Genomic DNA, 27,371 nt, shown 5'->3' with positions numbered 1-27,371 from the left:
GCTGCTGGTTGAGAGTACTAAGCATAGCACCTCTCCAGGACACCCCAGGATGAAGAATGGAGCTGTGGCGGCCTCCCCGCGAAGGGCACCCTCTGGGGGATGTCAGTCAGGGGCCCTGCCAAGCTCAGCGGGCAGTTCTTCCTGGCCCTGTCCTGCTTTCCTTGAGCCCCCATCGATCTGTGCGTCCCTGTGCTCTGCTGGCCCGAAGGACCTTCCAGAGGCTAAAGGAGGCAGGGCCCAGGCTGCCAGAGCTCTGGACTCCTCCTGCCCCATGAGTGTAGGCTGGAGTCTGCCTTTGGGAGTGCTCGGAGGGGTCCACTGAGGCCTAGGAAGGGAACCTGCCCCAGCCCCATCTCTGACCAAGACTCTGCCAGCCCACTCTGATCCAGGGCCATGAGGTAGGTCCGGGCAGGGCATTCAGTTCAGAAGTGGCTGGACTGTGTTCCAACGGCAGGGCCACTTCCCTGTTCTTGGGAAGTGGAGGGGGTGGGCGGAGAAGCCTCCAGGCCAGCCCAGAAGGGAAGCCAGCCTCTGCTGAGGGGTGCCTCCAGGTCTTGGTCAGCTCACCTCACACACCCTGTGTGCTCTGGGTGCCCAGAGCCAAGCCAACTGTGCTGCCAGGAATGTCCTGGAGAGGTGCTGTGCTTGGTACTCTCAACCAGCAGCTGGGACACCCAGTCTGGTGTGGAAGACATCCCAAGCACTCTGTGGCTGCTCAGTCTGGACCAGGGTGCAGGGAACAATGCACCTGTGTCCACAACTTTTCCCAGGTGAGCACTGGGCCGTGTGTACATCGTCCAGCTGGCCCCAGAGCGGGCACCCTTGCTGCAAGCCTCCTCTTTCCCCCAGCCCCTGACGCACTGCAAAGAGCCAGGCTATCCCAGCCGCCTTGGGGTCACCAGGTAAGTAGGGCACGGCCTCCAGTCTTGCAGCCCTGGACTCCACCTCTCTTCCAGAAAGGAGATGGGTGGCCTCATTTGGGTGGCCAAGGGCTGGACACCTGGGGTCTTGCCAAATGTCCAATGTCCAGATGGGAAGCCTAAGGCCCAGGCAGAGGTCACTCTGTTTTCTTCTCCTACAACCTCAGTGGGGTATCTGAGTCACAGCAAGGATGGGGCAGGACCTCATGGCCCCCCTGTGTGGATCTCTCCACAAGATTCAGGGTCTAGTCCTCTCTCCCTGTGAAATGGTGGCCGGGAGAGCCAGGTTAGGCAAGAGATGGGCAGGACAGGCAGTGAGGGTGTGGGTGGCACTGGTGAGGAAGAAGGGCAGGGCTCTGGCATGCCGGGGAGGGGGTGCAGACTGGTCTCCTGGCCCCGCATTCCTGGCCAGGCACAGGAAGCCCAGAGCTGAGTCACTGCCCAGACATGGAAAGAATGGTAGGAATTCCGCACTTTCACTCTTCCCCATCCCAGCTCCCTGCAGGCCCTGGGCCACTCTCCACCCAGAACCCTCTGCCATTTCTCTGCCTTCTCTGACCTCGGTGGGTGCTTGGGTCCTATAGGACTCACGGCTCGAGGCTGTCCACAGCACACCTGCTTGTGTCCTCGCTGCCTTCTGGAGCCCTCCAAGGACCTGCTGGAGCTGATGGTGCTGCAGGTGTGAGCTGTTTGGGGTTCCCATGCCCTTTGCTCCTGGGTCAGTGCTGGCTAACTTTGTTGAGCCTGCTGCCCACCTGGCTCACACCTGTCCTGTCTGCCCCTCTGCATATTCCCCCTCCCAGCCCGCCTAGTGCTGTCCCTGGCTGGGGGTGTGTTTTCCTGGGATACCAGCCTCTTGGGGAGAGGGTAGGTGGTGGGGGGTTGGGCTGCAGGTAGACCAGGGCATAGGGGTTGAGCAGGCAGCCTGCCCCGCACCCAGCCGCAGGGCCACTGCCACCTGAGCAAGCACCTTTCCTCCAAGACCCCCCCCCATTTTCTGGGTTCAGGACTGAGCAGTGCCAGGAAGAGGAGAAGAAGAACCACAGGGTCCCTCAGGGTCTGATGGGGCCGGGGCCAGGGGCAGGGGTGATCTGCCCTTTGGAGTCCTGACTGACCGCTGCTGCCAACCCCTGTCCGCATCTGCTCAGGAGTCCAGGCACACATCCACCAGGTGATGCTGGGAAGGGGCCCCTGTTTGAGATGGGGGCTGCGCAGAGAAAGAGAACCAGCTTTTTGCTCCGGCTGGTCCCTTGGGGAAAGAGCCATCCAGCTGAGCAGGTGGGTCCGGGCCCAGCATCCCCGGGCACAGAGGTGCCCACCTGGCCCACTCACAGTCACGTCTCTCCAGAACTCCTGCAACCTAGGACATCCGTACCCACACTGGTGCTTGGCCCAGCACGGTGGGATGGGCCACCAGCCCCAGCTCTCCTCTCTGCCTTTTGTGCCCCGGTCTTGGCCACACCCTATCTGGGTGACTTTGCCCGAGGCAGTGGGAGGGAAGCCGCTGACTCTTGGTTTCTGGGACGCACCATTTTGGGGTTTCGACCCGGCCCTGGTGTCTCCCAGGTGGACGAGTCAGCTTCTTTGGGACCCCAGGGCGGAGGCTGCCCAGGGACAGCCAGAATGGCGCTCACTCAGCCATCGCCTGCTGCACCATCCCTACGGCTCCTCGGGCCCTGCCTGTCCCCACAGGCCCGCACCCCTGTCCACTGTCCTGTGCCCCACGGGGCCCTCCTCACTCCTCACGCCTCGGGAGCTGTCTCTGAAGTGTCCCTGCCCTGCTCACAGCCCTTCCCGGCTCCCTGGGTCTCCTCCACTGTCCTCCAACGTGAGGACCACGGGCTCCCCGGGAGGACCTGTCCTTACCAGCTCCCAGGATCCCCCACCAACGCTGTTCGCCCACAGGACCTAACACCTGCTCCTTCCCACCCCATCTCAGCCTCAACCTGGCCGAGAGCCCCTGCTGCTCAGGGCTGGCTGGCAAGCCAAGGGGTGTGTGCCGGGTTGGATTGGGCTCAGGTCTAGGGGTGGGGCCCTCCGTGGTCCTGCATCAGGGTGGACCATAGCTTGTTGTAGTGGGAGAGCAGCGCAGCAGAGCTGAGCACAAGTCCATACCCTCAGACCTGCCCACCAGCCCTGGCCCTGTCCGTCCTCCTCTGGGTCCTAACTTACAGAGGGGAAACTGAGGCTCAGGAAGGCAAAGTGGCCACAGGGGAGCCAGTTTGGGTGGCCACACCTGAGTCAGTCCGGGACCAGGAGTGAGCAGGTAGGGCAGGGCCCTGGCACTGTGGGGCTGGCATCTCTCTGGGAAGGATTTTCGATCAGGGAGGAGGGTGAGGCCACTGCTGGGGCAGGAGTGTCAGGAGGAGCTGTCCTGGACAGGGGGCTTGGGGTGGGAGGAAGTGGGGCAATTCAAGGGAAGAAGGAGCCCGTCCAGCTGGGTTAAGGGACTGCAGCCGAGAGTCTGTCTCTGAGACCCTCGGCAGAGGTGACTAGTGGCCTCTTGGGCATGGAGCCTCTCTGTCAGACCTGGGCAGGGGCAACATGGAGCTGGCCAAGCCACTTCTGCCTCAGGTAGCCGTCAGACTGGCCTTGCCTCAGCCACTTCAAGGGCTCTGGAGGTCACTGACGGAGGCCGGTGGGCGGAGCCAGAGGTGGGGCTGTGGAGCTGGGTCTTGGCCTCCCCAGGGACCAGGCCCCAGCCAGGTCTGGCCTCTTAGTGGGGCCTGTTGGCAACCCAGCCTGATCCCACCCTCTGTGGTATGTCCATGTCCCCATCAATGCATCTCTGACCTGTGAGGGCGGGTGGAGGGCCTGCTTGGGCCCTGCCCACCTGCCTGCCAGACGCCCTCTGGCCTATCTACCAAGGCTCAGCACCCAGACCTGCCCTGCCACTCCCAGTAAGCGAATGCCCCCGCTGGTGGCCACCTGCCCATCATGCTGCCGCAGGTGATGCCCATGACGCAGGCTGTGGCCTCTGTTCCGCCTGCCTCCTGGTGGGCCCCTCCGCAAATCCAGGTGAGCAAGCACAGACACACCCCCACACACCTCCCGCATCTGGTCAGACCAGTTCTGCACACCTGGCCAGTCCTTCCTCTGCTATGACACATGTGTGCCTGCTGTGTCCATGTCCTCACTGTCCTGGTGACCCCCCAGCCTCCATTCCTCACTGGTGAGCTAGGCACTACTGTCCACCTCAAGGCCCTTCGGAGCCTGGGATACACCTCAGAGCTGGGGAAGGGGAAGGGCTGTCCCTAGACTTCCCAGTGCATCTGAGTGGCCTTGGAAGTGCACTCACCCGCCACCATCCACACCCCTGCCCCCTGAGGCCCTTCCAGCAAGGGGCCCGGCCAGGCCCTCTTCTCAGCTCAGCCCATAGGACCTGAGAAGGGGCTGCAGCAGACCCCTAATGTGTATGGAGCAGGCCAGCAGGGCAGCTGCCCCACGGGATCCTCAGCTATAGACAGGGGTGGGGTCTCTGAGCAGGGTTGATGGGTGGGGCATGGTGGACAGACCAGTGGGGCAGGGCAGCCTGGGATACAATGGGCCCTTGTCCCTCACCAGGCTCCGGGCACCCTGAGCAAACACACACCCTGTTCTTGCCGCACACCGTGTCCCCAGCTGGCCGTGGCTCAGGGCCAGTGGGCAGGGCAGCCCAGTCAGGACGTGCAGCACGAAGGTCCCTGTCCCAAGCCTGCAGACTCCACGGAGCCCTCCTCGCCACACCTCCTGGGTGCTGGGCCCTCCCCTGCCTAGGCTTCCCGGGTCGGGGGAGGACTCACCACCTCCCCGCTGTCTCCACTGGCTCTGGGGACCTGGCCTTAGCCCTGGGCTTCCTCTGGAAGTCTCGCGGTGACAGAGGCCAGGCTGCACAGTCCTGGTTCTAGTCCCTGAAGGGGACATCCTTCCTGGGTGCTGATGCTGTCTGGACAGTGAGTGGCAGCCACGGAATGACCCTGCCAGGGCTCCTGGCTCCCTCCCCGAGAGCTCTCCATCAGCTTGTCCCAGAACTGCCCCCAAGGCAGGGTGGCCAGGTCCCCAATCTACACTAGAAAGAGCCCTGGTCAGGAAAGGGGGTCAGGACAGGGACAGGCTCTTCCCCAAGGGCCTGGGCAGGGGCTGTGGGAAGAAGGGGTCCACCAGGGCTGGGCTGCTATTTGGGCCGGTGGGAACCTCAGATTCTGCCCAGCTGGGGGGACAGAGGGCTGGAGGGCAGAGGTCACTGGGCGATGGGCGCAGGGGGTGCTGGGTGGCTTCCACATCCAATGGCCTTCTCTCTGCCTCACATCACTCCAGACACAGGAAACACCGCCCGTTTACACTAAGTGACGCGCAGAGACATCTCACCACCTGGTGACAGTGTACCTGAAATGGACCCAGAGGATGCCAGGGAAACACATCAGAGGGGCAAACAGCGAGAGAGCACATGCCCAGGGCCCAGGCTGGAGGGCACCAGGCCTTGAGGGTTCTGCAGCAGGAGCTGAGGGCCCTCAGGGACCCCCTGGCCACCCTGAGGCACAGATGCTAATAGGGCCCAGGCATGAGAAGGACCCCAAGGGAGGGCCATGTCACCCTGCCCACAGGGCCGCTCCATGGGTCCCAGAGCTGCCATCTGTTCCCAGGACTGCTGGTGGCCAAGCTGGCCAGTCTCATGAAGTGTCAAGTGCTGAGGCAGCCATAGGGTGGGTACTGTGCTCAGCTTGAGCCCGCCTCATGCTGGCTGGGTGCCTGGACGCTGCACAGGGGCAGGACAGGGTACACTGAGACTCTGTTGAGCCCACAGGAAGACAGAAGAGCCTCTGTCACTCAGTGACCCAGTGCCAGCCACACTAACCACGGAGTACATGGGCCCAGAGGCTAACCAGCCCCAGGGCAGGGCCCTCACTTATAGCCTAGACACCCTGAGCCTGGGCCCCAGGGACACAGGGAGCTGACACAGCCCTGTGGGGGACAGCTGTGGCAGGCTCAGCAACCAGGGAGGTGGCAGGCTGAGCAGGGCTGAGGCCCGGCCTGTGGGGTACAGGGTCGAGAGGCCCACATCTCATGGCTCACAGTCCAGCACAGCAAGGAGGTGTACCGAGGCCTAGGTCCTCTGCCTTGTGCCACAGCATTCCAGTGTTCACGTCAGGGGGGCCCGGGATGCGGCTGGCAGGGGCCAGGCTGGGTACTGAGGCTCAGCCACAGCCACGGTGCGCCCCCACCCCCAGCTGGGCAGGGCCAAGTCCCAGCCAGGCCAGGAGCTGTGCCCTGTTAATGAGGGAATGTTCTTCAGCTGGGGGGGGGGGGGGGCTCCGGGAGGCAACCAGCCAGGTCCACCTGGACAGACAGGGCCAGGAGGCACATTTGCATGACAAATGGGTTCCCAGGAAACCTCTGTACTTCCCAGGTGACAGCACTGTTACCTCCTCACCAGCCACAGCAGGCACTGAAGTTGGCCACACAGGGCTGAGTCTGGCTATTTTCAAGTATGTCCCTGCCCATCAGAGGTCAGGCCCAAGCCCACTTGTGCCCCACACGCCATAGCCCCCGAGGCCCTCTCCCTGCTGGGGACAGCCTGCTGAAGCCCAGCCCTGGGCTACCGTCAGGGTCCAGGCCCCACTGGGTCTCAGAGTATTTCCTCATCTGTCAGGAGGACCTCATCTGACCAGCCTGAGTGTCAGGGAGGGTGGGCACCCCAGGCCCAAGGACGACAGTGCCCAATGCCCAGCACCCCTACGAGCTATTGAAGGGCTCCGTAGGTCAGCCGGGCAGGAAGTCTGCCTATAGGGACGGACTCCCTGTGCTCCCTGGTTCTGAGCAGACACCAGGGTCTCTCCCCTCTGGGAAGCCAGGGGAGGACTGGGTGGGTAGAGTGCAGACGGACTTTGGGTGGTGGGAGCCCAGGCAGGGGTAGAGTTAGGGGACCGGGGTGGGCAGACACCCTGCTGCCTGAGGGGAACTGGTAGGTGTGGGAAACGACGCAGTCCCAGCACCTTTGAGCTCCCAAGGCCAGAGGTGGGGGAGGCCCCTCCAAGGGGAGAGAGGCCCAAAGAAGCTTCTGTCCAGCGGCAAAGCACTTACGTGGCTTGTGCCAGGCCCTGGGCTCAATCCCTAGCACAAGTGAAGAAAGTGTGTGAATGTAGACATTGTTAAAAGAGCTCGGGACCTGTGCAGTCACGGCGCGGGGACAGGTCACCCAGCAGAGCCCTGCCAGCACCTGCAGGCCCGCCCCGCTTGCTCCTCTTCCTAGCGCCCTACTGTGCCTCACCATGCCACCCCTCGTGCGTCTGCTGGGTCCTTCCTGAGACCCCGTTGCTGAGGTACCCAGCTCAAGCTGCAGCAGGGAGGTTGCTTCTCTGCCTGACTGCAGGCCCTGCTGGCTGCTGGGTCTGCAGGGTCCAGTCACAAGGAGAATCCAGGGTCCCTTGTTCAGAAAGCAGGGGACAGTGGCCTTGTGAATGCTGAGCTCTTCTCCTCAGCCTGTCCTGTGTCTTCTGCTGCGCAGTTCTGAGTGAGGAAAAATTAAATTTTGAAGACATTATTGTAAATCTCACCATTTATCTTTATATGGAGCAAGGCGAGTTTTAATGCCAGTGTTGGAGCCCGTGGGATCCTGGCGACGGCATGGCTCCCACTCCCGCTCACCCACGCGTGGTCGCTCTAACTAGGCCACTAGACAGGCTGCGCCTCACTAACTTGGCTGGAAGCTGGTTTTATTTTGTTTTGTTACTGGGGACTGAACCCAGGGGTGCTTATCCACTGAGCCACATCCCCGCCCAGACCTTTTTTTTTTGTATTTTATTTAGTATTTATTCTTTTTCAGTTATTGGCAGACACAACATCTTTGTTGGTATGGGGTGCTGAGGATCGAACCCGGGCCGCACGCCTGCCAGGTGAGCGCGCTAATGCTTGAGCCACATCCCCAGCCCCTTTTGTATTTTATTTAGAGACAGGGTCTCGCTGAGTTGCTCGCGTGGCCTTGCTAAATTGCTGAGGTGGCCTTGAACTCGCAATCCTCCTGCCTCAGCCTCCCAAGCTGCTGGGATGACAGGCGTGTGCCACGGTACTCGGCAGGAAAACACAGATTTTTCCATGTGACCACTTTGAAGTGTACAGTCCAGTGGCATTGGGCCCGGCCCCAGCACTGTGCGGCCACCCCATCATTTCCAGGGCCTGTCATCCCCCCCCAGCTGAAACCCTGTCCCCTCCCCAGCTGCTGGGACAGCCATTAACTCCCTGTCTAGGAACGTGGTGCGACGACGGTCTGAATGGGTCTCCCAGGGCTTGATTCCAGTTGGTGGTGTTGGGAGGAGGGGCCGAGAGGGAGGTGTCAGTCACAGGAGCTCAGATTGGCGCAGTCACCAGACAACTTGTCTGTCCGTCCCCCTCTCCCATCTTCCCCCCTTCTTCCCCCCTCTCCACCCAGAGATGGTTCAGCCAGAGCCCCCAGCAGGAGCAGCCCGTCTGCGTGGACCCCCTGGTCTTCAGAACTTCAGACAGTCTGAGGCCTGGGGCTCCGCGGTTGGCATTCTGAGCCTGGATCTGCCTGGGTTCCATTCCCACCACCAAGGCACGAAGGCCCAGTTTCTCCAAATCCCTGTGGTCACTTGCTGCTGCCTGTTTTCTGATGGCAGCCTCCTGGTGGCCTCTCATTGCAGTCCCCAGGTTCACTCCCCTGACACTCTTTCCTGTCCCCCAACCAGCTCCGATCACAGACACCTGACCCCGTGGCCTCCCCACCACATGGCTGGGGAAACTACCTACTCTTCTGCTCCCTGACCCACACCGGGCTGCCACACCTGCTTGGTGCCCCTACAGGCTCCCTCTGTGGGTCACCAGCCCCCCACAGCACCTCATAGACCACCTCTTCTGGGGACAGCCTCTCTGCACCTCCGCGTGGAGTCCAGGCCCATCCTCACAGCGTGGTGCCATGGCTGCCCTCCACTGGGCTGGCCCAGAGTGCCCAGCCCCCTCCTTCCCTGTCCCCTCTCTTGCTGGGCTCAGGACCCCCTGTCTGGACCCCTCCTGTAACCCAGGCCTCACTGGTGGGACTTTCCTCTGCTTCTCTATAGCAGATGCCACTGGCCCAGGCTCACGGTTTCTTCCCCTGCCCTCCTGAGGACGTCCTCCAAGTGTCCCTCTGTTCCAGTCCTCATTTACCTCCCTCCCTAGCCCTCCTGCCACCCATCATTGACCAAAGTGAAGGGCCAGCGCCCCGTTCTGGGTCCATAACCCTCCCCTCCCCTCCCTGTCCCTGCCAGGGCTCGAGCCAGTGCCCAGCTCTCCTTCAGCTGCAGATGACCTGTTCTCATAGGGCCTGTTGATTAGCTCCTGGTGTCTGGGGCAGACCCAGTTGTGGTTTGGCTACCTCTCCGTGCCTCAAGGTGCCACCTGCTGAGAGTCAGGGTGCTGGCTGGGTTGTCCTTTCATCTGAAGGGTATATGCGTCCTAGGTGCTGCGTGAGTGGGCCTGGGGAGCCCCCTCGATCCCATAGCAGCTGAGGCACAGGCACCCGGCCAGAGCCCTGTGGTGACCCCAGGCTGCTCCCCCATGGCGGCAGGCTCCTCTCTCTGGGCTCCATCCCACAGCCTGCAGGTCCAGGGACTGAGGCTTTCTTCTATGTGGGATGACAGGACCCCTGACACAGGGATCTGGACACGGAGGCCAACTCTCGGCCTGGAGGCTGTGGTGGGCACTAGGGGTCCTCACACTGCCCACTCTATCAGGTGACCTCACCACAGTGGGCGAGTCCATTGGGCCCTGACCCTCCTCTCTGGGGCCTCAGCCTGGACCCAGCTGCCCTTACAACACTGCCCTGCACGGGCCCACTGTGGCGGGGGGACAGCTGCGGCTTTGTGTCTCCAGAAGGGAGGGCGGTGGCCTCAGCCACCCAGACACCTCGGTGCTGCCTGCAGCTCCAGAGTCACATGCTCTGCCTGTTGGGCCTTATCCCCTCCCACAGGCAGCCTCTGTTGCCTGGGAGGGTGTCTGCGTGGGGCCCAGCGCTGCGGAGAGCAGCTCGCACACACATTTCACACACACACACACACACACACACACGTCCATCCTCCGCCAGGCGGAGGTGCAGGGAGGAGCTGGAGGGCTGGGTGGACGGTGGTTCATTCATTCACTCCCTGTCCAGTGAACCTCTGGGGAGCCTTGGGTCTGCACACTGCAGAGGATTGGAGAGGTGCCTGCCTGAGTGTGGTATGGTGTGGGTGTGTGAGCATGTGTGTCCCATGCGTGTGCACGTGAGGACACTGAGCACAACTGTGGCGTGTGTGGTGTTGGTGCATATGTGAACACAGGTGTGCCCAGCCACCCACATCAGGAAGGAACCACTAGTGAACAGAGCAGTGTCTAGGCCATGGGTGGATTCTGGCCTGGGCAGCAGGGACACAGTGAACTCTGACCCCAGGATCATACCAGGTGGGGAGAAGGTATGCATCTTGGGGGCCTCTGGGTGTTTCGGCCCCTCCCAAGGCCTGGCCAGCTGTCCCTGGCACACAGCTGTGCCCAGGCCCTTGCTCCTTGGGTTAGCTCCTGGACACCCTGGGGGCATCACGCCATCAGGACCTGACAGAGACCGCTCACACTCACGCTCCTGGGCTCCTCTAGGCCGGCCTCGGGCAGCTGCACTCAGGCAGCTACAAGCCCGGGGCTCAGCTCCCCTGCACCCGGGCACCTGGAGCACTGAAGGTGTTCCTTCCTGTGTGACTGGGAGCACCACCGGCAGGAGATGCTCTCCAGGAGACCTACCCCTGCCCATGAACTTTGACAGGCTGATCTGTCCCAAAGCTGGTCGCCTGGGCACCATTCAGAGGAATGGACTAAAAGTGGATGGACAGAGCAGCAGCTGATGGCTGGCAGAGGCTGCTGAGAATCAGCGGAAGCTGGGGCAGGCGGCCGGCGGGTGGCTAGAAGGTCATGGAAACCCTCGCTTCCTGTTTTCCCAACAAAGGACCTCTGTCCCACCAGGAAGGCCACTGGCCAGCGGCACCGGACGCGCCTTTTCCGTAAACAGGGTTGTTTTCCCTTTTCCCTCTCTATACAATAACAGCAGCCCCCAATTCCCCCATCCTGTTGCCAACCACAGGGGCCAGGCCGTCTGAGCAGGGAAGGCTATCCTGGGCCAGGCAGCCACCCTGTTGCAGGAGGACCACAGCTTGCCTGCTTGCTGAGGCCTTGGGGTCAGAGCATGGGACGGGAGCTCAGTGACGCCTGGCCCATAGGGCAGGTGGGAGGCTGAGCCAGCCGTGGGGTCCCTGAGTGGGAGTCAGTGGGTGAAGGCTGTGCTGAGCCTGTGTCTCCATGGGGCTTGATAGGACCTTGTGATCCTCATGCCTGACTTGGCAGTATCCAGAGCAGAGAGCCAGGCCTGGGTCCATGTAGTGGCTGTACCCCTGGGAGTGGGCAGGGGTCCAAAGGCCTTCCTCCAGGCTGGCTTCGGCCATCGGGGTGCTCTGCCAGGTGGGCTGCAGTGTCTGCCTCACAAAGAGTTCAAGAGTGAGGGAGAGCCTGCAGGGCCAGGCTCCTGAGTGACCCACAGGAGTGGGCTGGGCTGTGAAGCAAGCCCAGCCAGCTGAGGTAGGACTGGGTCAGCCTCCCACCCCAGGTGGTGAGGGGCACAAGGATGGCCATGCCCCTGTCTGGAGGGCAGGTGGGGTGGGGCCCCTCCATGCACTTTGCCCTAAAGAGGCAGGAACGGGCAGGGTGCCCAGCATGCTACTCGGAGCGCGCAGTGTGCAGTATGCAGTGTGTGTGGGTGATTGTGTGCACCCAGGCACAGGGTCTGATGAGCCTATGTGAGGGGCTGGGGGCTATTTATAGCAAATGCTTCTCCCAGAGAGCTATTAATAGTGAGGGCGGAGGGTGAATGGACAATGTGGCCAGCCTGCTGCCCCTGGTGGGGTGGGGGCTGGGCAGGAGACACCCGGGGCTGGTACCAGCTCCCACCCAGGCGGTCAGACAAGGGCCACTGTTGTCTGGGCAGCAGCTGGGCCAGGGGTCCAGGCTCACCTGGGGCAGCAGCTAGAGAGCTAACTCTCCAGCTACACTGAACCCTAAGAGGGTGCTAATAGTGAGGCCCGGGACAGGGGGTAGCGGGGGGGGGGGGGACCCAGGGTGCAGCAGGCTGCTGAAAACTGGGCCTGGCTCTCACAGATAGCACGTGGGGTGGGGAGGGGCGGTGCTGTGCTGTGCTGTGGCGGCTGAGCTCCTGCCCTCCAGGCCCTCCAAACTGACCCTGCCGCCACCTGCCCCACCTTTGGCAGGTTAACCAAGTGTCAGCAGTGACAAGTGATGTGGGAGGAGTCAGCTGGGCCCTGAGCCACCGGAGGAGCGGGGGCCGCCCCAGGCGGGGGTGGCGTGGGGGGGTGGGCCTCACAGCCCCTGCTCTTACGCTGACTTTTTGAATCTGCAAAAGTGATTCAGCTGAAAAGGTCAGACCCGGAACCCACAGTGGGCGCAGCCTGAAGAAGGGATGTGCCTCAGCCCTGGCGAGCGTCCCAGCCTCAAGGGGAGGGGTGGGCGCCCCTGTTTCTTTGGGCCCAGTCGGGTTGCAGACGACGCACAACAAAGACGTGCGCCCGCTGGCGGGCGCGATGTCCAGGGCCCGCGTGGCGCGCTGGACGGGCGGGACCGCTGCAGCTCTGCGACGTGCTCTGCAGACCCCTGGCTTCCTCAGGGCTCCGGAACCTAGACTTGGTGCCATTCTGGGGTCAGCGTCCGCGGGACTCCCGAGAACGCCGGCCCCGGGTCACCTGTCGCCAAGTGCTTTCCAAGAATCCTCAGCCCCGAAAGCTCCGGTGTCGCCGCCACCGTCACCACCGCCGCGTTGTTATTGGCTCCCAAGAGGGGTTCCCGGAGCCGCTGGGCGGGGGAGAGGCGCAGGGGCGGGGCGAGCCCCCGGAGCTGCGCACGGCCCGCAGCCGGCGCCCCCCTCGTTCCTCGGGCCCTGGGGAAGCCGCGGACGCTTCCGGCGCCGCCCCTTCCCGCCAGCGCCGCGCCCCGCGCTTCCCGCCTGCCGCGCCCCCGCCCGGACTTGCGGCGCAGGGCGGTGGCCCTTCGGTGGCGCGCGACGCAGACTTGGGTCGCCCGGCGGAGTGGGGACCGCGAGGCGCGCGCTCAAGGAGGGCCGGGGGCGCGCGTCCGTCGCCTCCTTGCCATGGGGTCTCCAGGGCGCCGACCAGCGGGAAGGGACTCTCAGGGGTCGCCCCTCTGTCGTCCCACCGCTGTGGGATCCGCGCGCCCCGGCTGAAAGTGCGCAGAGGCCGGAGGCCAACCTTCCCTCCAGCGGCGGAGGGCCTGGGGGGGGGGGGGCGCAGCCCGGGGCGCCCCCCCCGCACAAGATGCCCGGCTGCAGGCAATGGGTGCCAAAGGACCGGGTCCTTGACAGCGGGTGGGATACTAAAACATCTCTCCGAAGACCCCGGGGATCGGAGGCAGGTCTTTAGGAGGTCTTTCTGCTCCAGCTGGCCGCAGTCCCTCCTGGTGCAGAGCCAGCCCCAGTGGGCATTTTGAGAGCTCGCTGAGCCAGGCACAGAGGGAGTGTGTCCTGAGGGGCTTGCAGTCCCCGCAAAGGACCCAGGCTGAACCCAACCACATGCAGACACTGTCCCCAGGAACCAGGCCCTGCTTCTTCCAGCCTACTGCCCCAGAGCCAGTGATGCTCATTTTCAACCCCTGGGATCTACTGGAGCATGGCCAGCAGCCTGACACCCCTGTGGGTTTAACAACTCTTGGAGTGTGGACAGTGCCACAGGCCCCTGTGCTCCCCCAGTCACTCCACAATGATCCCCTCCACACCTACCTGTCACTGCTGTCCTGGCCATAAGGATGGGGGATTCCCACAGGACAGGGAGGTGTCCAGAGGGTGGACATTATGGCAGCCAGGTCATACCACCAATAGAGTGTGCACAGCCACCAGGGGTCATTTCTCCAGTCCTAGAACAGAGAGGGACAGATATACCTAACCATAGTAGCAGAAAAGTCTAGTGCAGACCTCTGCAACTGTCCTCGACAAAGAGTAAACCACAAGTGTGACATCCTGGAAGTTATTTTAAGACCCAAAAGATGCTAGGGTGGTGGTCCCTGGCATCTTCGTAGATGTCTGGCCCCTACAGGGGCATGTGGGTGGGCCCAGAGGGAGGGCACTGCAAGAACAACCCAAATAGCACCAGACCTGGGTCTTCAGGAGAGCGAGTTTCCCTGGCTCCAGAGCTGTGGTGTGGCCCCCACCCAGCAGGAGGGTCTGCAGGCTCATGGCACACGGAGTGCACACGTGGCCCTTCCCCAGGGCTGTGGTGATTCTCACCCTCCCAACAGTCTGGAGCCCTGCACTGAGGGATATCCTGGAACATCACACAGGCCTCTGTGCCAGTGTCCCCGCTAATGACACCAGATGGCAGAGAAGTGGCCAGCACCCTGGGTACTTGTGGGACACATGCACTGGAATGAGGATCCCCTCTGAGCAGGGTCAACATGGCTGCACCCTGCGACCTTCACTACAAAGAATGCACAGCATGCGAAGGCAGCAGTGGCCATGAAGCAGGAGCTCCACACTTGGGGCTGATGCAGCCCAACACTGGGGACACCAAAGGGCAACTCTGACTGGGGCACCCAAACAGGAGCAGCCTGCACACAAGTGTCCCCTGTGACCTGACCCTGTAGACGGACACTCTAATGGGTCAACCTGGGTTCAAAACCAGCCTCAGCAACTAGGTTTATGGCCAAGTGACTGTGGAAGGCCCTGCAGACAGCCCAGATGCAGAGCAAGGCTGACCCTGGAGGAGAGGCAATGCCTGGCCATAGGACACTCGTGACAGTGTGCTTGGACTGACCATGGCACCAGCTCTTTTGGATCTGCCCTCTGTAAGTTTGGATGGTCCAGGGATGGTCATTACGGGCGGAGAGGGTGCGCCTGGGAGCGCAGAACACAGTGCGCAGTGGTGCAGCCTGCATGGACCTGCCACGTGGCACCAGTACCCCTGCACCTCTGCTTGGCCCTGGGCTCAGGCAGTGGCCGGACAGGGGTTCCTATGGCCAGCTGACTTAGGGAGAGTCAGGACCAGCATGCGGGTAGTGGCCATCTGCCAAGTAGAATAGTGGATAAGTGGCCTGTCTGGCTGTTCAGGGGACTGGTCAGAGAAAGATGGAGCTGTCAGGATGAGGGGGTTGGGGAGAGCTATGCAGATGGCCTAACACACAGATGTGGACTTTTTGTTTTTGATACTAGGGACTGAACTCAGAGGTACTTAGCTAACCACTGAGCCACACTCCAGCCCCCTTTTTATATTTTACTTAGAGATGGGGTCTTGCTGAGTTGCTTAGGGCCTTGCTAAGCTACTGAGGCTGGCTTTGAACTCGTGATCCTCCTGCCTCAGCCTCCCAAGCCCCTGGGATTATAGATATGTGCCACTGCACCTGGCCCTTTTTATTTTTTATTTAGTGACAGGACCTCACTAAGTTGCTGAGGCTGACCTCGAACTTGCAATCCTCCTGCTTCAGATTTCAGTTGCTGGGATTACAGGTGTGGCCACTGTGTCTGGCTAGATATGGACAATTTAAATTCCTTTTAACACCCACCAGAATACACCACCATGCAGGAGGCTTTGGATAACCAGGTAGAGATAATAGCCTAGCAGGTGACACAGCCAGCCAGCCATCAGTCTCTGTGCTGGCACAGTGACCACACGACCATGCTGTGAGAGGACAGAGGCCATGCACCCACTGGACAGTGAGGGTGCCTCAGGGTGAGAAGGCACTGGTCACTGCAGGAGAGGTGTGACTGTCCCCACAGAGCAGGTCTGTGTCCCAGCATGCCCCTTCTTTCCATCCACCTGGGCTGGGGTCCAGCTGGCCACCCAAAGGCTTCCATCAGCATCTCCCTGCCGTAGCGGGCACCCTGGTCATTCTGCACTGTCCTGTGCACATGAAGGGGGTGAGCACATCCCTGGCCCCACTGACTCCCTCCCTCACCCAGTCATAGGAACCAGTGTCTCCAGACATTGTTCCCAGCTCCTGGGGACATAGTGACTACCTGCTGAGAATGTGGGGCTCACAGAGACCTCAGTCTCCAGAACCCCTGCATCAAGACACACTCTACAGGAGTTAGTGTGGGGGAGTGGTGGCAGGGCACTTCCAGAAGCTTCCAGCCCCACAGGCCAAAGGCCAAGGAAGGCCAGTTCTGCTGGGATGAAGCCTGGCTGTGTGCCGGACCTGGGTGTGTGTCCTTCAGGACCTGGGCAGAGGCCCCAGAGTGTGCGGTGTTGCCTGCCGACCGCAGCCTCAGCTCCCACCAAGAGACTGGCAGAACCCCTGACTCCCTGGTTCATAACTACACTCCCTGCTGACCTGGAGAGAGGCCATCTGCTGAGGACAGGGATGGCAGGTGGGTACCTTAGGACCAGCTGTGGCAGAACTCTGGGTCAGGTGAGAAAGCACTGGGCAGAACCCAGGTCGCCTAAGGAGGGCTCCTTTCCCATCCGTGCAATGTTGATGCTGGCCCGAGAGAGAACTTGCCAGGCTCCCGCTGCGCCCACGCTTGGGGACCGCGGTGGGGTGAGGGACGGGGGAGCGGGCCTGTGGCGGTCACGGGGCTTCAAGGAAGCAGCTGTCCAGGCGGTGGCCCGGCCTGAACAGTCCCTCAGCGCCGCCTGCCGGCCTTGCGCCTTGCGGCCCGGGGCGAGGTCGGGAGTCTGCGGGCGGGAGGCGCGCGCCAGCCCCGGGGCAGCCCCTGGAGGCCGGTAGGGGCGCCCAGGAGCAAGCCCGCCCAGGAGCAAGCCCTCCGGGCCCACGTCCCCGCACTTCCGCGTGGAGCCCGCTGCGCCCCCTCGCCCCGCCCAGCCCCGCCCACCCCTTGCCCAACTCCCTGCTCCCGTTTCGGGCCGGGTCACCCCCTGTGGCCCCAGCTCCTTCTGCTGGGAACAACCCCCCTGTTCACAGGTGAGAAAGCTGAGGCTTCGGTGTCGTTCCAGCCTCAGCAGGAGAGGAGGAGCTGGTCACTCAGCAGTGCCAGCTTGGGGGCAGATGGGGGGATCTGGGGCGTGTCCCCAGGGGCAAGGACAGCTGACCTTTGCCCACCTCACCTCTTCCCTCGGCCCTGAGACAGGTGCGGGAGCCCCGCGGTGGCCAGTGTCCCAGCAACTACCCATCCCCAGGCCTTTCAGGACACCTATGGCACCACCCACAGGAGAGAGACATGCCCTGTACCCTACACTGCCCTGGGCTGCTGAGCCGGAACACAGTGCCACCTAGAGGACCTTCTGGGTTTCAGGGGACAGAAGGCTGCAGTCCTGGGGCTATGCCACTGAGATCTGGCCTGGCTTCACATGCCACCCCACCTGGGGGACCTGGCAGGAAGCTGGGCTTGCTAGACCCCCACATGCTGTTGTGCACAGGTGCCCGCGCCCCGCCATATCCCGACCTCTTGAGGTACCCCAGGGCCAGGAGCTTCCTTCTAGCTCCCCTGGCCTCCCACCAGCTGCAGACAGCTGCCAGCCGTCACACACATCTGAACCCCCAGGCACCTCCAGTGCAGACCTGCCTTTTCCAACAACCTCCCTCATCTGTGCCGCCCTTGGGGGGGGTCCTGGTTGTCTCCTGACTGCAGGCTCCATCCTTCCACTTGAGATCCAGTGGCCATTTGGTCCCCCAGGGACTCAGCCACATCCTTGCCCACTCCCTGCCTCTTGCTCCTTCCCACTATCACTGTGCCCTCTCCATGCTCTGCCCACCCTAGAACCCCAGAGGGTCTCCCCAGCTGCTTCCCTGCTGGCCAAGGCCACTGGGCCTGAGTACTATCGTTGTCTCTGGGCAGTCCTCTTAGCTCCCAGGGAGACAGCTGTGTCGGCTCACTGGCCACCTCTGCCCCCCTTCAGGCTCCCTACCCACTTGGACCAGGCAGCCTGCGCAGGGTGAGCCAGGCTGCTTTCAGGTGCCCTTGGGAGATGGAGAGGAGAGAGCCAGCGTGGCAAGTGGGATGGGTGCACAGACCTGGAAGAAATCAGAGTGACAAGTCGGCCTGTGCGAGGAGGTGTGGCCAGTGGTTCTGTCAGGTCAAGGCAGGGGAAGGAGGACACAGCAGGAAGGGTCACCCCTTCCCACCATCTCACATGGATGAGGAGAGCAGCAGGAGGGCACCAGGAAGCCAGGGGGCTGGGGCTGGCGGACCCCTGGGGACCCGAGCCTCCCTCCTGGAGGGACACAGTGGAGGATCTGTCCTCTGTCTCTCTATGTTGAGCAGGGCAGGTCGTGTGGGGAGGTGGGGCATCCCAGTGGGGCTGCAGGAGGCCACAGCCTCTCCACCCCACAGCTGCCTTTCTTCTGAGACTTTCTTCATTCTCAGATGAGGACCTGACCCTGGGGTTGGTAGGACTCTTCTTCTTCAAAGCAACACACAAAGTCGGTCCTTCCCCACCTGAGGCCCCTTCCTCCCTGCATGCTCTGGACACCACTGACTGGCAGGTCACAGGCCGCACTGCTGCCAGACAGCTTTTTCTTCTAGAAACAAAACACCTGAGGTCATCAACTTAAAAAGAGCAAAGGTTGTTTGTTCCCATCCTTGACTGATGAGCCGCCTTGCTTGGGCCTATGGTGAGGCAGAGTGTCATGGTGGGAGCTGAAAGCACACAGAAGGGATGGGGTCCCAACAGCCCTGTAGAGGACGCTCCCGACCTCCCAAGAGCACCACTGGCTGGGGAACAAGCCTTCCACACAGGGGACACTTCTGAGGCCCAGCAGCCCCAGGTTGAGGGCCTGAGGCAGCAGTGCAGGCAGGGCCCTCCCCACAGAGCCCTGCTGGGGAAGGCCTGCGGGCACCCGACATGCTGGCCTGCTGTGCCCTCTGCAGGCCTAGGCAGTCCTGCTTGTCCCTGCTGGGGCAGGACAGGCGCAAACCGGGCAGTGCTCAAGGTCCACAGGGTCAGCCGGATGAGCCCACGCGCGCCGTTTCCAACTACTTTCAATGGTCAATTTTATTATAAAGAATGGTATCAAAATATACAAATCTGCTCAAGAACAATCGAGAAGTGCAGCTTTTAAAGGGCCAGGTGAGCGTCCCATTCCAAGGACAAGCTCCTCCCCCGCCATCCACAGGGCCTTTCCCACAGGACGCCACTCTCAATAATTTAAAGGGTGGGACTGACTTTGACCCGGACGCTGTCACAGATCCTCACGTGAGGGCGGCTGTGGCTGTGCTGGGTTTTCTTCCGGGACTTCTGTCAGGAGGCGACAGGGATCACTGACCAAAGGCCCATGGGAAGGCCTCACATCTTCACTGGGGCACACGGGGCACGCGGAGCTCACGTCCCAACACACCCTGGCCCATGCCCTGGCTCCCCCTGGACCTGCAGCCTTCCAGGGCAGCCCAGGAGGAAGGCACTGCGCCTAGCACCTACAGCCGGGGTGCCCAGGCAGGCAGTGGGCTGCACAGAGGCCTAAGGTGCAGACTGGAGCGCCTGGGAAATGGGGCAGCAGAGGGCTCTGGGGCCTGGCCTCCAGCCCTGCCTCACTGCTGAGGCCAAGCCCTCTCCTCTCTGGCTCCTGCACAGGCAGGGCCTACGGATGGGGCTTCTGGGTCTTACCTTCCTGGTTCTGCAAAACTCTTGCTGTAATCTCCCTGAACACTGCCAGCTCCCTCTCCACATTCTAGAACTTTACAAGACCCCCCCCAAGGCTGAACTGTGCCTCCCAGAGATGCTCAAGTCCCACCCTGCACCTGCAAGTGTGGTCTTGTTGGGAAACAGGGTATCTGCAGATGACCTTCAAGATCAGGTCGCTGGGGTGGGCCTGGGGCCAATGGGACCGGTGGACTCCTCACAGAAACCACAGTTCAGAAAGTTGGACACCCATACACGGACAACCATGTAAAGATGGGCCTGGACAGACCCTCCCTCACAGGCTCAGAAAGAGCAGGCCCCGCCACACCCTGACCTCGGGCTCCAGAACACAGAGAGTACCCTTCTGTTGCTGAAGCCCCAGAAAACTGACCCAGACCCTCAGTGGGACCATCTTGCTCTCCGACCCTCCACCTCTCCTTCCCTGCAGCGACCTGCCGACCTGGCCTCACCTTGGACCCCACTGTCCAGCCTGAACACTACTCCTCCACTAGGTGCTGTCCACTGCCCCAGCTTGTCTGTGTCCTGTGGAGCTGGTGCCCGGCGTGAGCTGCCGAGGTTGCCCACAGCTGCCTCCCAGGAACCTGTCACCCCAAGACTGCTCTCCTGTTTGTTCCTACAGGCAGCAGGTGTCCCCAAGCCCAGCACCTGGGAGCCAAGGCCGCCCCACTCACCACCCTGTGCCGTCTGCACACAAGCGTCTTCCGTTTCTTCGAAGCCTTCAGGACACACGCAGACGAAGCTCCCCGGGGTGTTGTAGCAGTTCTCGTTTTTCCTCTTACAGGCTTTTTCTGCTAGTGAGCATTCGTCTACATCTGAAATAAAAACGTCCAGTTTCCATAAATCACTTCTTTTAGCAAATACACACCAGAGACCATGAAATCCACCCCGGGAGGTCCAGGGGTTGCGTGTCAGAGACAGGAGTGACGGAGATCAGGAGAGGCTTCAAGGGAGAGGCCAGGCCCCTGACTGCAGGAAACAAGAGACACCAGGCAGTGTGTAGGCAGGAAGCCTGGGACACCACCGTGAGTGGCCTGGAGCCAAGGGCTGAGCACCCCCAGCCTCAGCACTCAGGGCTACAACTGGCCACCATCCCCCGGTCCCCACCCAGGAAAGGTGGAGGACCTGTCTGCAGGAAAAGGAGAGCAATTTCCCATCCACTGGGGTGATGGTTCCTTAGGGCTCACAGTGGTCCCTGGGGAGGTCCCATCTTCGGCAGAAACGAGCTCACTGACCTGCACACTGGCCATCCTCTTTCGAGTAGCCAGAGACACACTGTTTACACTTTGCTGGGCCTTTTCCCGTGCAGCCCACACAGGTGGAGTCACACTCTAGAAACGAGGAGGGAAGGGACGTCAGACCACCTTCCACGCCAGTGCAGGGCCTGAGCCACACTGATGAGGGTCAGAGGCGCCCACAGAGGTGGGAATTCAGGTTTTTCCCTCATCAACCACTGGAGTGACTTTGTAATGACCACCTGTGACCGTCAAACTCCCAAAGAGCCGAGAGAAAGCACTCCGGGCAGGAGAAGCACGGAATACAACAGTCCTCCCCAAGTCTCTTGCTGAAGTGGAAACAGGACTTGAACTTTTCCCAAAGTCACCTCAAGATGGGTGACAGAAATTTGTCCGTCCAGGAGGAACCTGGGAAAATCTCTGCTGGGGACTACAAGGTCTCCAGTGTGACCTCCTGGTCAGGACCCGGCTGCAACAGCAGAGCTGCAGACATGGGGGTCTGCGGGGACCATGAAGCGGCATGACCTTCTTGGGGACGGAATGACCCTCCACATACATCCCCCTGGCAGGGCAATTTGAAAACTGATCCCAGACAACAGTCAATGTTAAAAGCTTGACCTACAACGGCAGCCGAAGTACGTAAGGGTGAGAAACACACCAGACGGTTCAAGGGAGTGTGGAGAAGGCCGTGCCCCCAGCCCCTCGTGTGACGCACGAGTTGGCAGCATGCTGCCGAGGGAGGAGGACCAAGGCCTGTGGCAGAGCCAGAGGTGACCGGTGGACCTGAGGTCCAAGAGCCCCCCAGCCCAGAGAGGACGATGTGCCCACGCCAGACCTTCACACGTGTAGGAGCCATTGACGTTCTCACAGTACTGCGTCTCACTGCAGGGAGGCGTCTCAGCCGCACACTCATCCACATCTGGAACGGAATAGCAAGGCTGCCTGGGTGGACACCAGTCCCCACAGCCACCATCCTGAGACCTCCAAGGGCAGGGGTGGGGACGAGGTGGCAGCCTGTCATGCTGGGCACTTGGCACCAGGTGGACGGGCTGCAGTGGGAGCCATGACAAGCCTCTGGTACTCGGGCACCTGGGGTCCTCCCCCAGGGTGAAACCTGTGGGGCCACGCCCCCAATGTGCCTAAGGCTGAGCAGCTGCTGAGAGGAAAGAGCACAACCAATGCCCACAGACGGGGAGGGCACCACCAAGCACCTGGCTGCAGCAAGGCCAGGCTGGTGCCCGCTCTCCAGGATGCTACAAAGTGGTTACAGTAGAGGGGGTAACACAAAAGAGGACTGGAGCAGGTGGTGGCCACAGGCAGGCAGGAAACAAGCGGACAATGGTGTGTCGGCCAGGACAGAGCCTCCCAGCACCACGACGCAGAGCACAGAGCAGGCCTTCATTGGGGCAGTGCCCCAAGGTGGTCACCTCCCCTGCTGGGCAAGAAGCCAGAGCCGCTGTGAGTCAGGGTGGTGGAAGGTCACAGGCAGCTGGTGGCGGGACGCAGCTCTCCAGGGGAGGTGTGTGCTTCAGTTTCTCTGGGCCTGCACACCAGGACAGAGGTCCCCCCACAGGACCGGCACAGTGGGGTGTCGGCCCAGGGAGGCCCCCAACCCTGCCTGAGATGGAAGGTGAGCTCTTGGTACAGTCAGCCACCCAGGGGGCAGCTTGGACCAGCAGCTCCCAGCCACCCTGGGCCACTGGCAACAAGGACACTGTGGCAGGGACAGTCCTTCCTAAAACTGTCACACATCAGCCTCTACCCAGGCCATGAAAACACCAGATCACCTTCTCACCAACCAGAACAGGGCAGAGACACAGCAGTGGATGAGAGCCCGCTACGACCCTCATGCCCCTGTGGGGTCCCCTGGCCCGGTGCCCTCCTCACCCAGGCAGGTGTCCTCCACGCGCGCCCAGCCCTCTTCACACTCAAGGCAGTCTCTGTTGGTCGGGCCCGAGCATGTCTTGCAGGACTCGTCACAGGCTGGAAGGCAAAGCAGCTGCGTCAGAAACGCCCTGTAATCTCTACCCTCCTTTCAGAAAGAGGACCTCGAGTTCAACAGCGGGATCGGAAGGAAGGAGAACAAAAGTTCCAGGCAAGCAAGAGTGGGTCAGCAGGGGGATCTGCTCGTGTGGTCCTGGTGTTTACAGACTTCGGGAGGAAAGCAGAATGCAGGCTCCGGGGGCCTTCAGGACTCCAGAGGGTTTTCAGGCCTGGAGAGGACAGCCACCCGAACTCCAGAGCCCACGGGCTGGGTGGGTACACCCCTAACACTGAGAGAGGAAGACAAGTGCAGGGATGCGAGGCCTGGCCTCACCTGTCCCCGAGAGGCACCCTGAGCAGAAGTCCAGGAACAGCTCCCCTGGGCCAGGGCGCTGATGGGGAGAGCTGTGCTGCGGGAGGGAGGGCAGCTTTGCAACCAGTACTGTGCGTGAGAGCCAAGGCCGCACTGCCCTGTGTGACCTGACGGGCAGCTCTGGAGGCTCCCTCAAGGGAGGACCCCTGGGGAAGCCTGCCCAGCCCTGGAGCTGTGGCCAAGCCAGGGTTAGCAGGACCCATCCGCAGGAAGGGAGCTGCACAGGGACCAGGCAGGGGTCAGGCACCCGAGTGGCCTCCAAGAGTCCTTCTAGTTCCTGTGCAGCCAACTCCTGCAAGGCTCAGCGTGCCTGCTCCCTCCACATCGCTGTCTTGAGTGGCCATGAGCACATCCCGTGTGCCACACTAAGTGCCAAGCCCAAGAACCAAAGGCACCTACCACAGGGGTGACAACCTGCCACTCAACGAGAGACTTCGAGTCCTTCCCAGAATGGCTCACAGCAGGCATGAGTAGCTTTTCCTTCTGGGGGCTGTTCAGTGGTGTTTCTCTGGTACTGGGGATTGAACCCAGGGTGCTTTACCATTGAGCCCCAGCCCCAGCTCTTTTGTGACAGGGTGTCACTAAGTTGCTCAGGGCCTTGCTAAGCTGCTGAGGCTGGCTTTGAACTTGTGATCTTCCTGCCTGAGCTTACCAAACTGCTGGGATTACAGAGGTGCACCCCTGGCCTGGCTCAGGGCTGTTTCTTTTTTTCTTTTGAATTTCTTTTAGTTGTTGATGGATGTGATAACTTTATTTATTTATTTATTTTTATGGGGGGTGGTGAGGATCAAACCCAGTGCCTCACACATGCTAGGTAATTGCTCACCACTGAGCCACATTCCCCAGCCCAATTTTGTGTTTTATTTAGAGACAGGGTGTCACTGAGTTGCTTAGCACTTTGCTTTTGCTGAGGCTGGTTTTGAACTCATGATCCTCCTGCCTCAGCCTCCAAAGCGGCTGGGATTATAGGCATGCTGCACTGCACTTGGCTTAAGGGTCATATCTTCAGGTCTCCTAAGCTCCCCTGGACACCTGGGGCCAAGGAGTCCCTGGCTGCCCCTGTTGCCACCTCCACAGCTCCCGCAGAGGGCTTCCCACAGCCTCACTGTCAGGTGGGCTGGGCAGCACACTGGCACTGGGCCTACCTGTGCAGATGTTGTGGGTCTCATTCCTCAGTGAGCTGAAGTAGCTGCTCACACAGTCCTTGCAGAGCGGTCCCTGGTATCCGATGTGGCACTGACAGGACCCATCCCCCTGTCTGCTGCCATCTCCGTTGCAGTGGCCATTTCCGCTGCAGGGCCTCTTAGAGCCCCCCTGGCATGCTGGGGTGGGGGAATGACAAAAATCCATGCTCAGCACACACCCAGGGGCAGCTAGTGGGAAAACTCCAGGACACCCCTCAAGTTACTTTTAACCAAAGAGTGTTTGGATTTCTCACTAAAATCCAAGCCCTGCACATTCCTGCTAATAGATAAGCCTGCAAGTTTGCTTATGGCACCTGGAGACACCAGCCTCCAGGGGCTGACAGGGCTGATGCTGGATTACCTGCACAGGAACAAGCCACATCTCCTGGTTTCATTACAAAGCATGACTTTGGGAAGATTCAAGGTTGCCTGTGCATAGGTGGCGGGACCCCCAGGAGGCATGTGCGTCCAGCACGCAGCCAGGGAAAGTGGGAGAGATGGGTGGAAGTGGCTGTAGCACTGGAGGCAGGGTGTGAACATGAACTGCCACCTAACCCAGCCTGACTAACATGACTGGCTTCTATAACCCAACAGTAAGTTGCAGCTCCAATTTCAACGAGTGCTTCACATCAGGGCCAGTGGACAACCCAGCCACAGTCCTCTGCAGTGTGGGGGCTGCTGAGTCTGTGATCCTTGCACCAAAAGAGCACTGGAACTGACTCAGAGTTCTGCAGTCCGAGGGAGAACTTCTCTGCAGCTAAGCAGAGATGCTGCTCCCCCAGGGCAGGTGTTGGAGGGTCCCTGCTGCACACAGGAGGCAGGGTCCCACATACCAGCTAATGCAGCTAAAGCAGCCCAGGACCCCTGTGGGCTTTTAAACACTTGGGAACCAGAAAGAAACTAGAGGAATGATGTAGACTTGAAATCTCCCCAAGAACATACCACTGCAGTCTGGCCCATAGGTGCCTGGAGAACAGCACACTTTCAGTGTCTGCACACAGAACCACTCGAACAGGTCAGGGTACTTCTTCTTCCTAATGGTTTGAAAATGTCCATTGAATGCAGCATCAAAGAACACTTGCTTCCCTTATCCTGTGGGAGATGTTTCAAGGGGCAAGTGGACATGTGGACCCTGGAGTACCAAGCCCTCTAAATGTGTTTTTTACCTACAGATGCAAACCTATGATGAGGTTCAATTTGTAATCAGACACAGTGAAAGATTAGCAATAACAATGATTTTAAAAATACTGTAACAAGAACTTAGTAAAATATATGAATTGCTCTTTTCTGGGTTTTCCTTGTAATATTTTCAGACTGCTACTGAGTATGGGAAGAGACCCAGAGGGCAGGGGGCATTGTACAGGGCACTGTATGAGCTCCTGAGGCTCCTCTGGGGGACAAGAGTTAGGTGTGCATAGGAATTTCTAGCTAGCTTCCTGGCTGTGAGAGTCATACTCTGGTAGCATATGACTAAAACAGGAGACAGGGACAATGGGGATATAGGAGCACCATTGCCTCAGCAACTTCTGGGTATGTCTGGTGACTGCACAGGTGCCACCAGGCCACACACTCACAGCTGCAGCCACCAGGCCTCCAGGCGCTCCTCCTGTTGCTCCACCATCTGGTTGCACTCAAAGTCGCTGCTCTCACACAGGCCTTCCAAGATCTCCAGGAGCCGGATCTCACTGAAACACAAACACCATCAGCATCAGGGGGCACTGGCTTGCTCACTCAGACAAGTCCTGAGCCCTAACTGTGGCCAGGCTGGGACCACAGCCCCTCTAGTGAAGCAGACCTCAAACCAACACATGGATAGAGCACAGCAGCCCATACCCTGGGGTGGTCAGGGAGGGCGGGCAGGTACCAGGCTCTGGGCAGAGGGGGAAGGGGATTTATCCCACCTGTCAGGGATAAAGAACACTTCTTCCCTTATCCTGTGGGAGACGTTCCAAGGGGCAAGTGGACACGTGAACCCTGGAGTACCAAGCCCTCTAAACGTGTTTTTTACCTACAGATGCAAACCTACGATGAGGTTCAATTTGTAAATCAGGCAGGAGCATTCCAGGAGTCTGGTGTTCGGTTAATATTTTCAAAAGGTCATCCCCTGTATGCAAGGAGAATGGACCACAGGGGACAGGGGGCGGGGTTGAAGCAGCCAGGCCGGTGAGGGGCCATCACATTAGATCCAGGCCGGAGGCAGAGGAGACCAAGGACAGATGATGGCATCTAAAGGATCCTTCTGTGTATCTGCCCTCATCTCAGGTTCCAAAGGCAGACCCTGGGCTTTCAAGATAGGGCCCTCCAACAACCCTGGTGGTGCTTGGGAGCCAACCTGAATTCGTATTTGGACAGCGTCTTCTCTTCCCAGGCTGTGTTGCCGCCACCGAAGTTCTTCTTAGCCGTGTTGGCCATCCCCTGAGGAGGTGGACGGGCTAGACTACTCTGCATCTGGGACCCCCCCCCCCAAGGGGGCACTCCCCACCACGACCCAAACCTTGCGGTCCCCCGTGACACTGATTCGCACAGCCGGGACCTCGCGTCCATAGCTTTGCAGTCTCCGCGACCCTGCCCCGTTCCCAGGACTCCCACTGCCCCGGCCCCACCGCCCCAGGATCCCTATCGGGGTCCCTGCTGCTCCCGCCCCGAAGCCCCGGCCCACCTGGTTGAACTTGTCCACCAGTGCCCGGCACTGCTGGCAGGGCGTCAGCTTCCGAGCTGCGTCCGGAGCGGGCGGCAGCAGCAGCAGCAGCAGAAACCCAAACGCGGTGCGGGGCGGTGGACGCATGGCGGGCGGGCGACAGGCGGCAAACCGCGGCCGAGCGCTGGGCCTCCGCCCACCCGGCCAGCGTGCCGGCCGTTCCCGGGGCTACTTGACGGCGCCGCCGAGGCCCCGCCCATCCCGAAGCCCGCACACCTCCATTGGCCGGCTGGATCTGTCCCAGCCTGATGTGGCCCAATCCGGGCTCGCCACGAGCGGTGACCAATGGGAAGGCCCCGGGTCAGCTACCAGCGGGAGGGGGCGGGGCCGCGAAATCGGAAGCGGTACTCGCGCCCCGCCCCTCTCGTGCTGCCGGTGGAGG

General features: G+C 61.0%; 1 protein-coding gene and 2 long non-coding RNA genes across 4 annotated transcripts; 1 reads left to right on the top strand and 2 right to left on the bottom strand.

The window, feature by feature from the left end:
• Positions 1-25,583, top strand: LOC131424157 (uncharacterized). Its single transcript, XR_009226719.1, has 5 exons — positions 1-902; positions 1,505-1,599; positions 1,928-2,091; positions 7,723-7,792; positions 20,139-25,583. It is a non-coding gene; the product is annotated as an uncharacterized LOC131424157 (long non-coding RNA).
• On the bottom strand, positions 1,572-17,068 carry LOC124092147 (uncharacterized). Of its 2 annotated transcripts, none has more exons than XR_006851536.2 (3): positions 16,988-17,068; positions 13,711-13,844; positions 1,572-7,406 (listed from the first exon to the last, which is right to left on the bottom strand). It is a non-coding gene; the product is annotated as an uncharacterized LOC124092147 (long non-coding RNA). The 2 variants fall into 2 exon arrangements; XR_009226720.1 differs by lacking the exon at positions 16,988-17,068 and adding an exon at positions 16,299-16,515.
• Creld2 (cysteine rich with EGF like domains 2) lies at positions 18,857-27,164 on the bottom strand. The gene is made up of 10 exons (XM_046443529.2): positions 26,951-27,164; positions 26,624-26,706; positions 25,866-25,976; positions 25,234-25,325; positions 24,253-24,429; positions 22,639-22,734; positions 21,587-21,670; positions 20,752-20,847; positions 20,191-20,331; positions 18,857-19,117 (listed from the first exon to the last, which is right to left on the bottom strand). Exons 1-10 carry the CDS (start codon positions 27,074-27,076, stop codon positions 19,062-19,064), a joined length of 1,062 nt encoding a protein of 353 aa, XP_046299485.1. The 5' UTR covers positions 27,077-27,164; the 3' UTR covers positions 18,857-19,061.
• Positions 27,165-27,371: the final 207 nt, after the last annotated feature.

Source organism: Marmota monax, unplaced genomic scaffold (genome assembly GCF_021218885.2).
Source record: "Marmota monax isolate L192 unplaced genomic scaffold, Marmota_monax_Labrador192_F-V1.1 WCK01_AAM20220418_F8-fsc00234, whole genome shotgun sequence".
Lineage (NCBI taxonomy): Eukaryota > Metazoa > Chordata > Mammalia > Rodentia > Sciuridae > Marmota > Marmota monax.
Note: the sequence above shows the minus strand (reverse complement) of the source record. Positions and strands in the feature narration are given on the sequence as shown.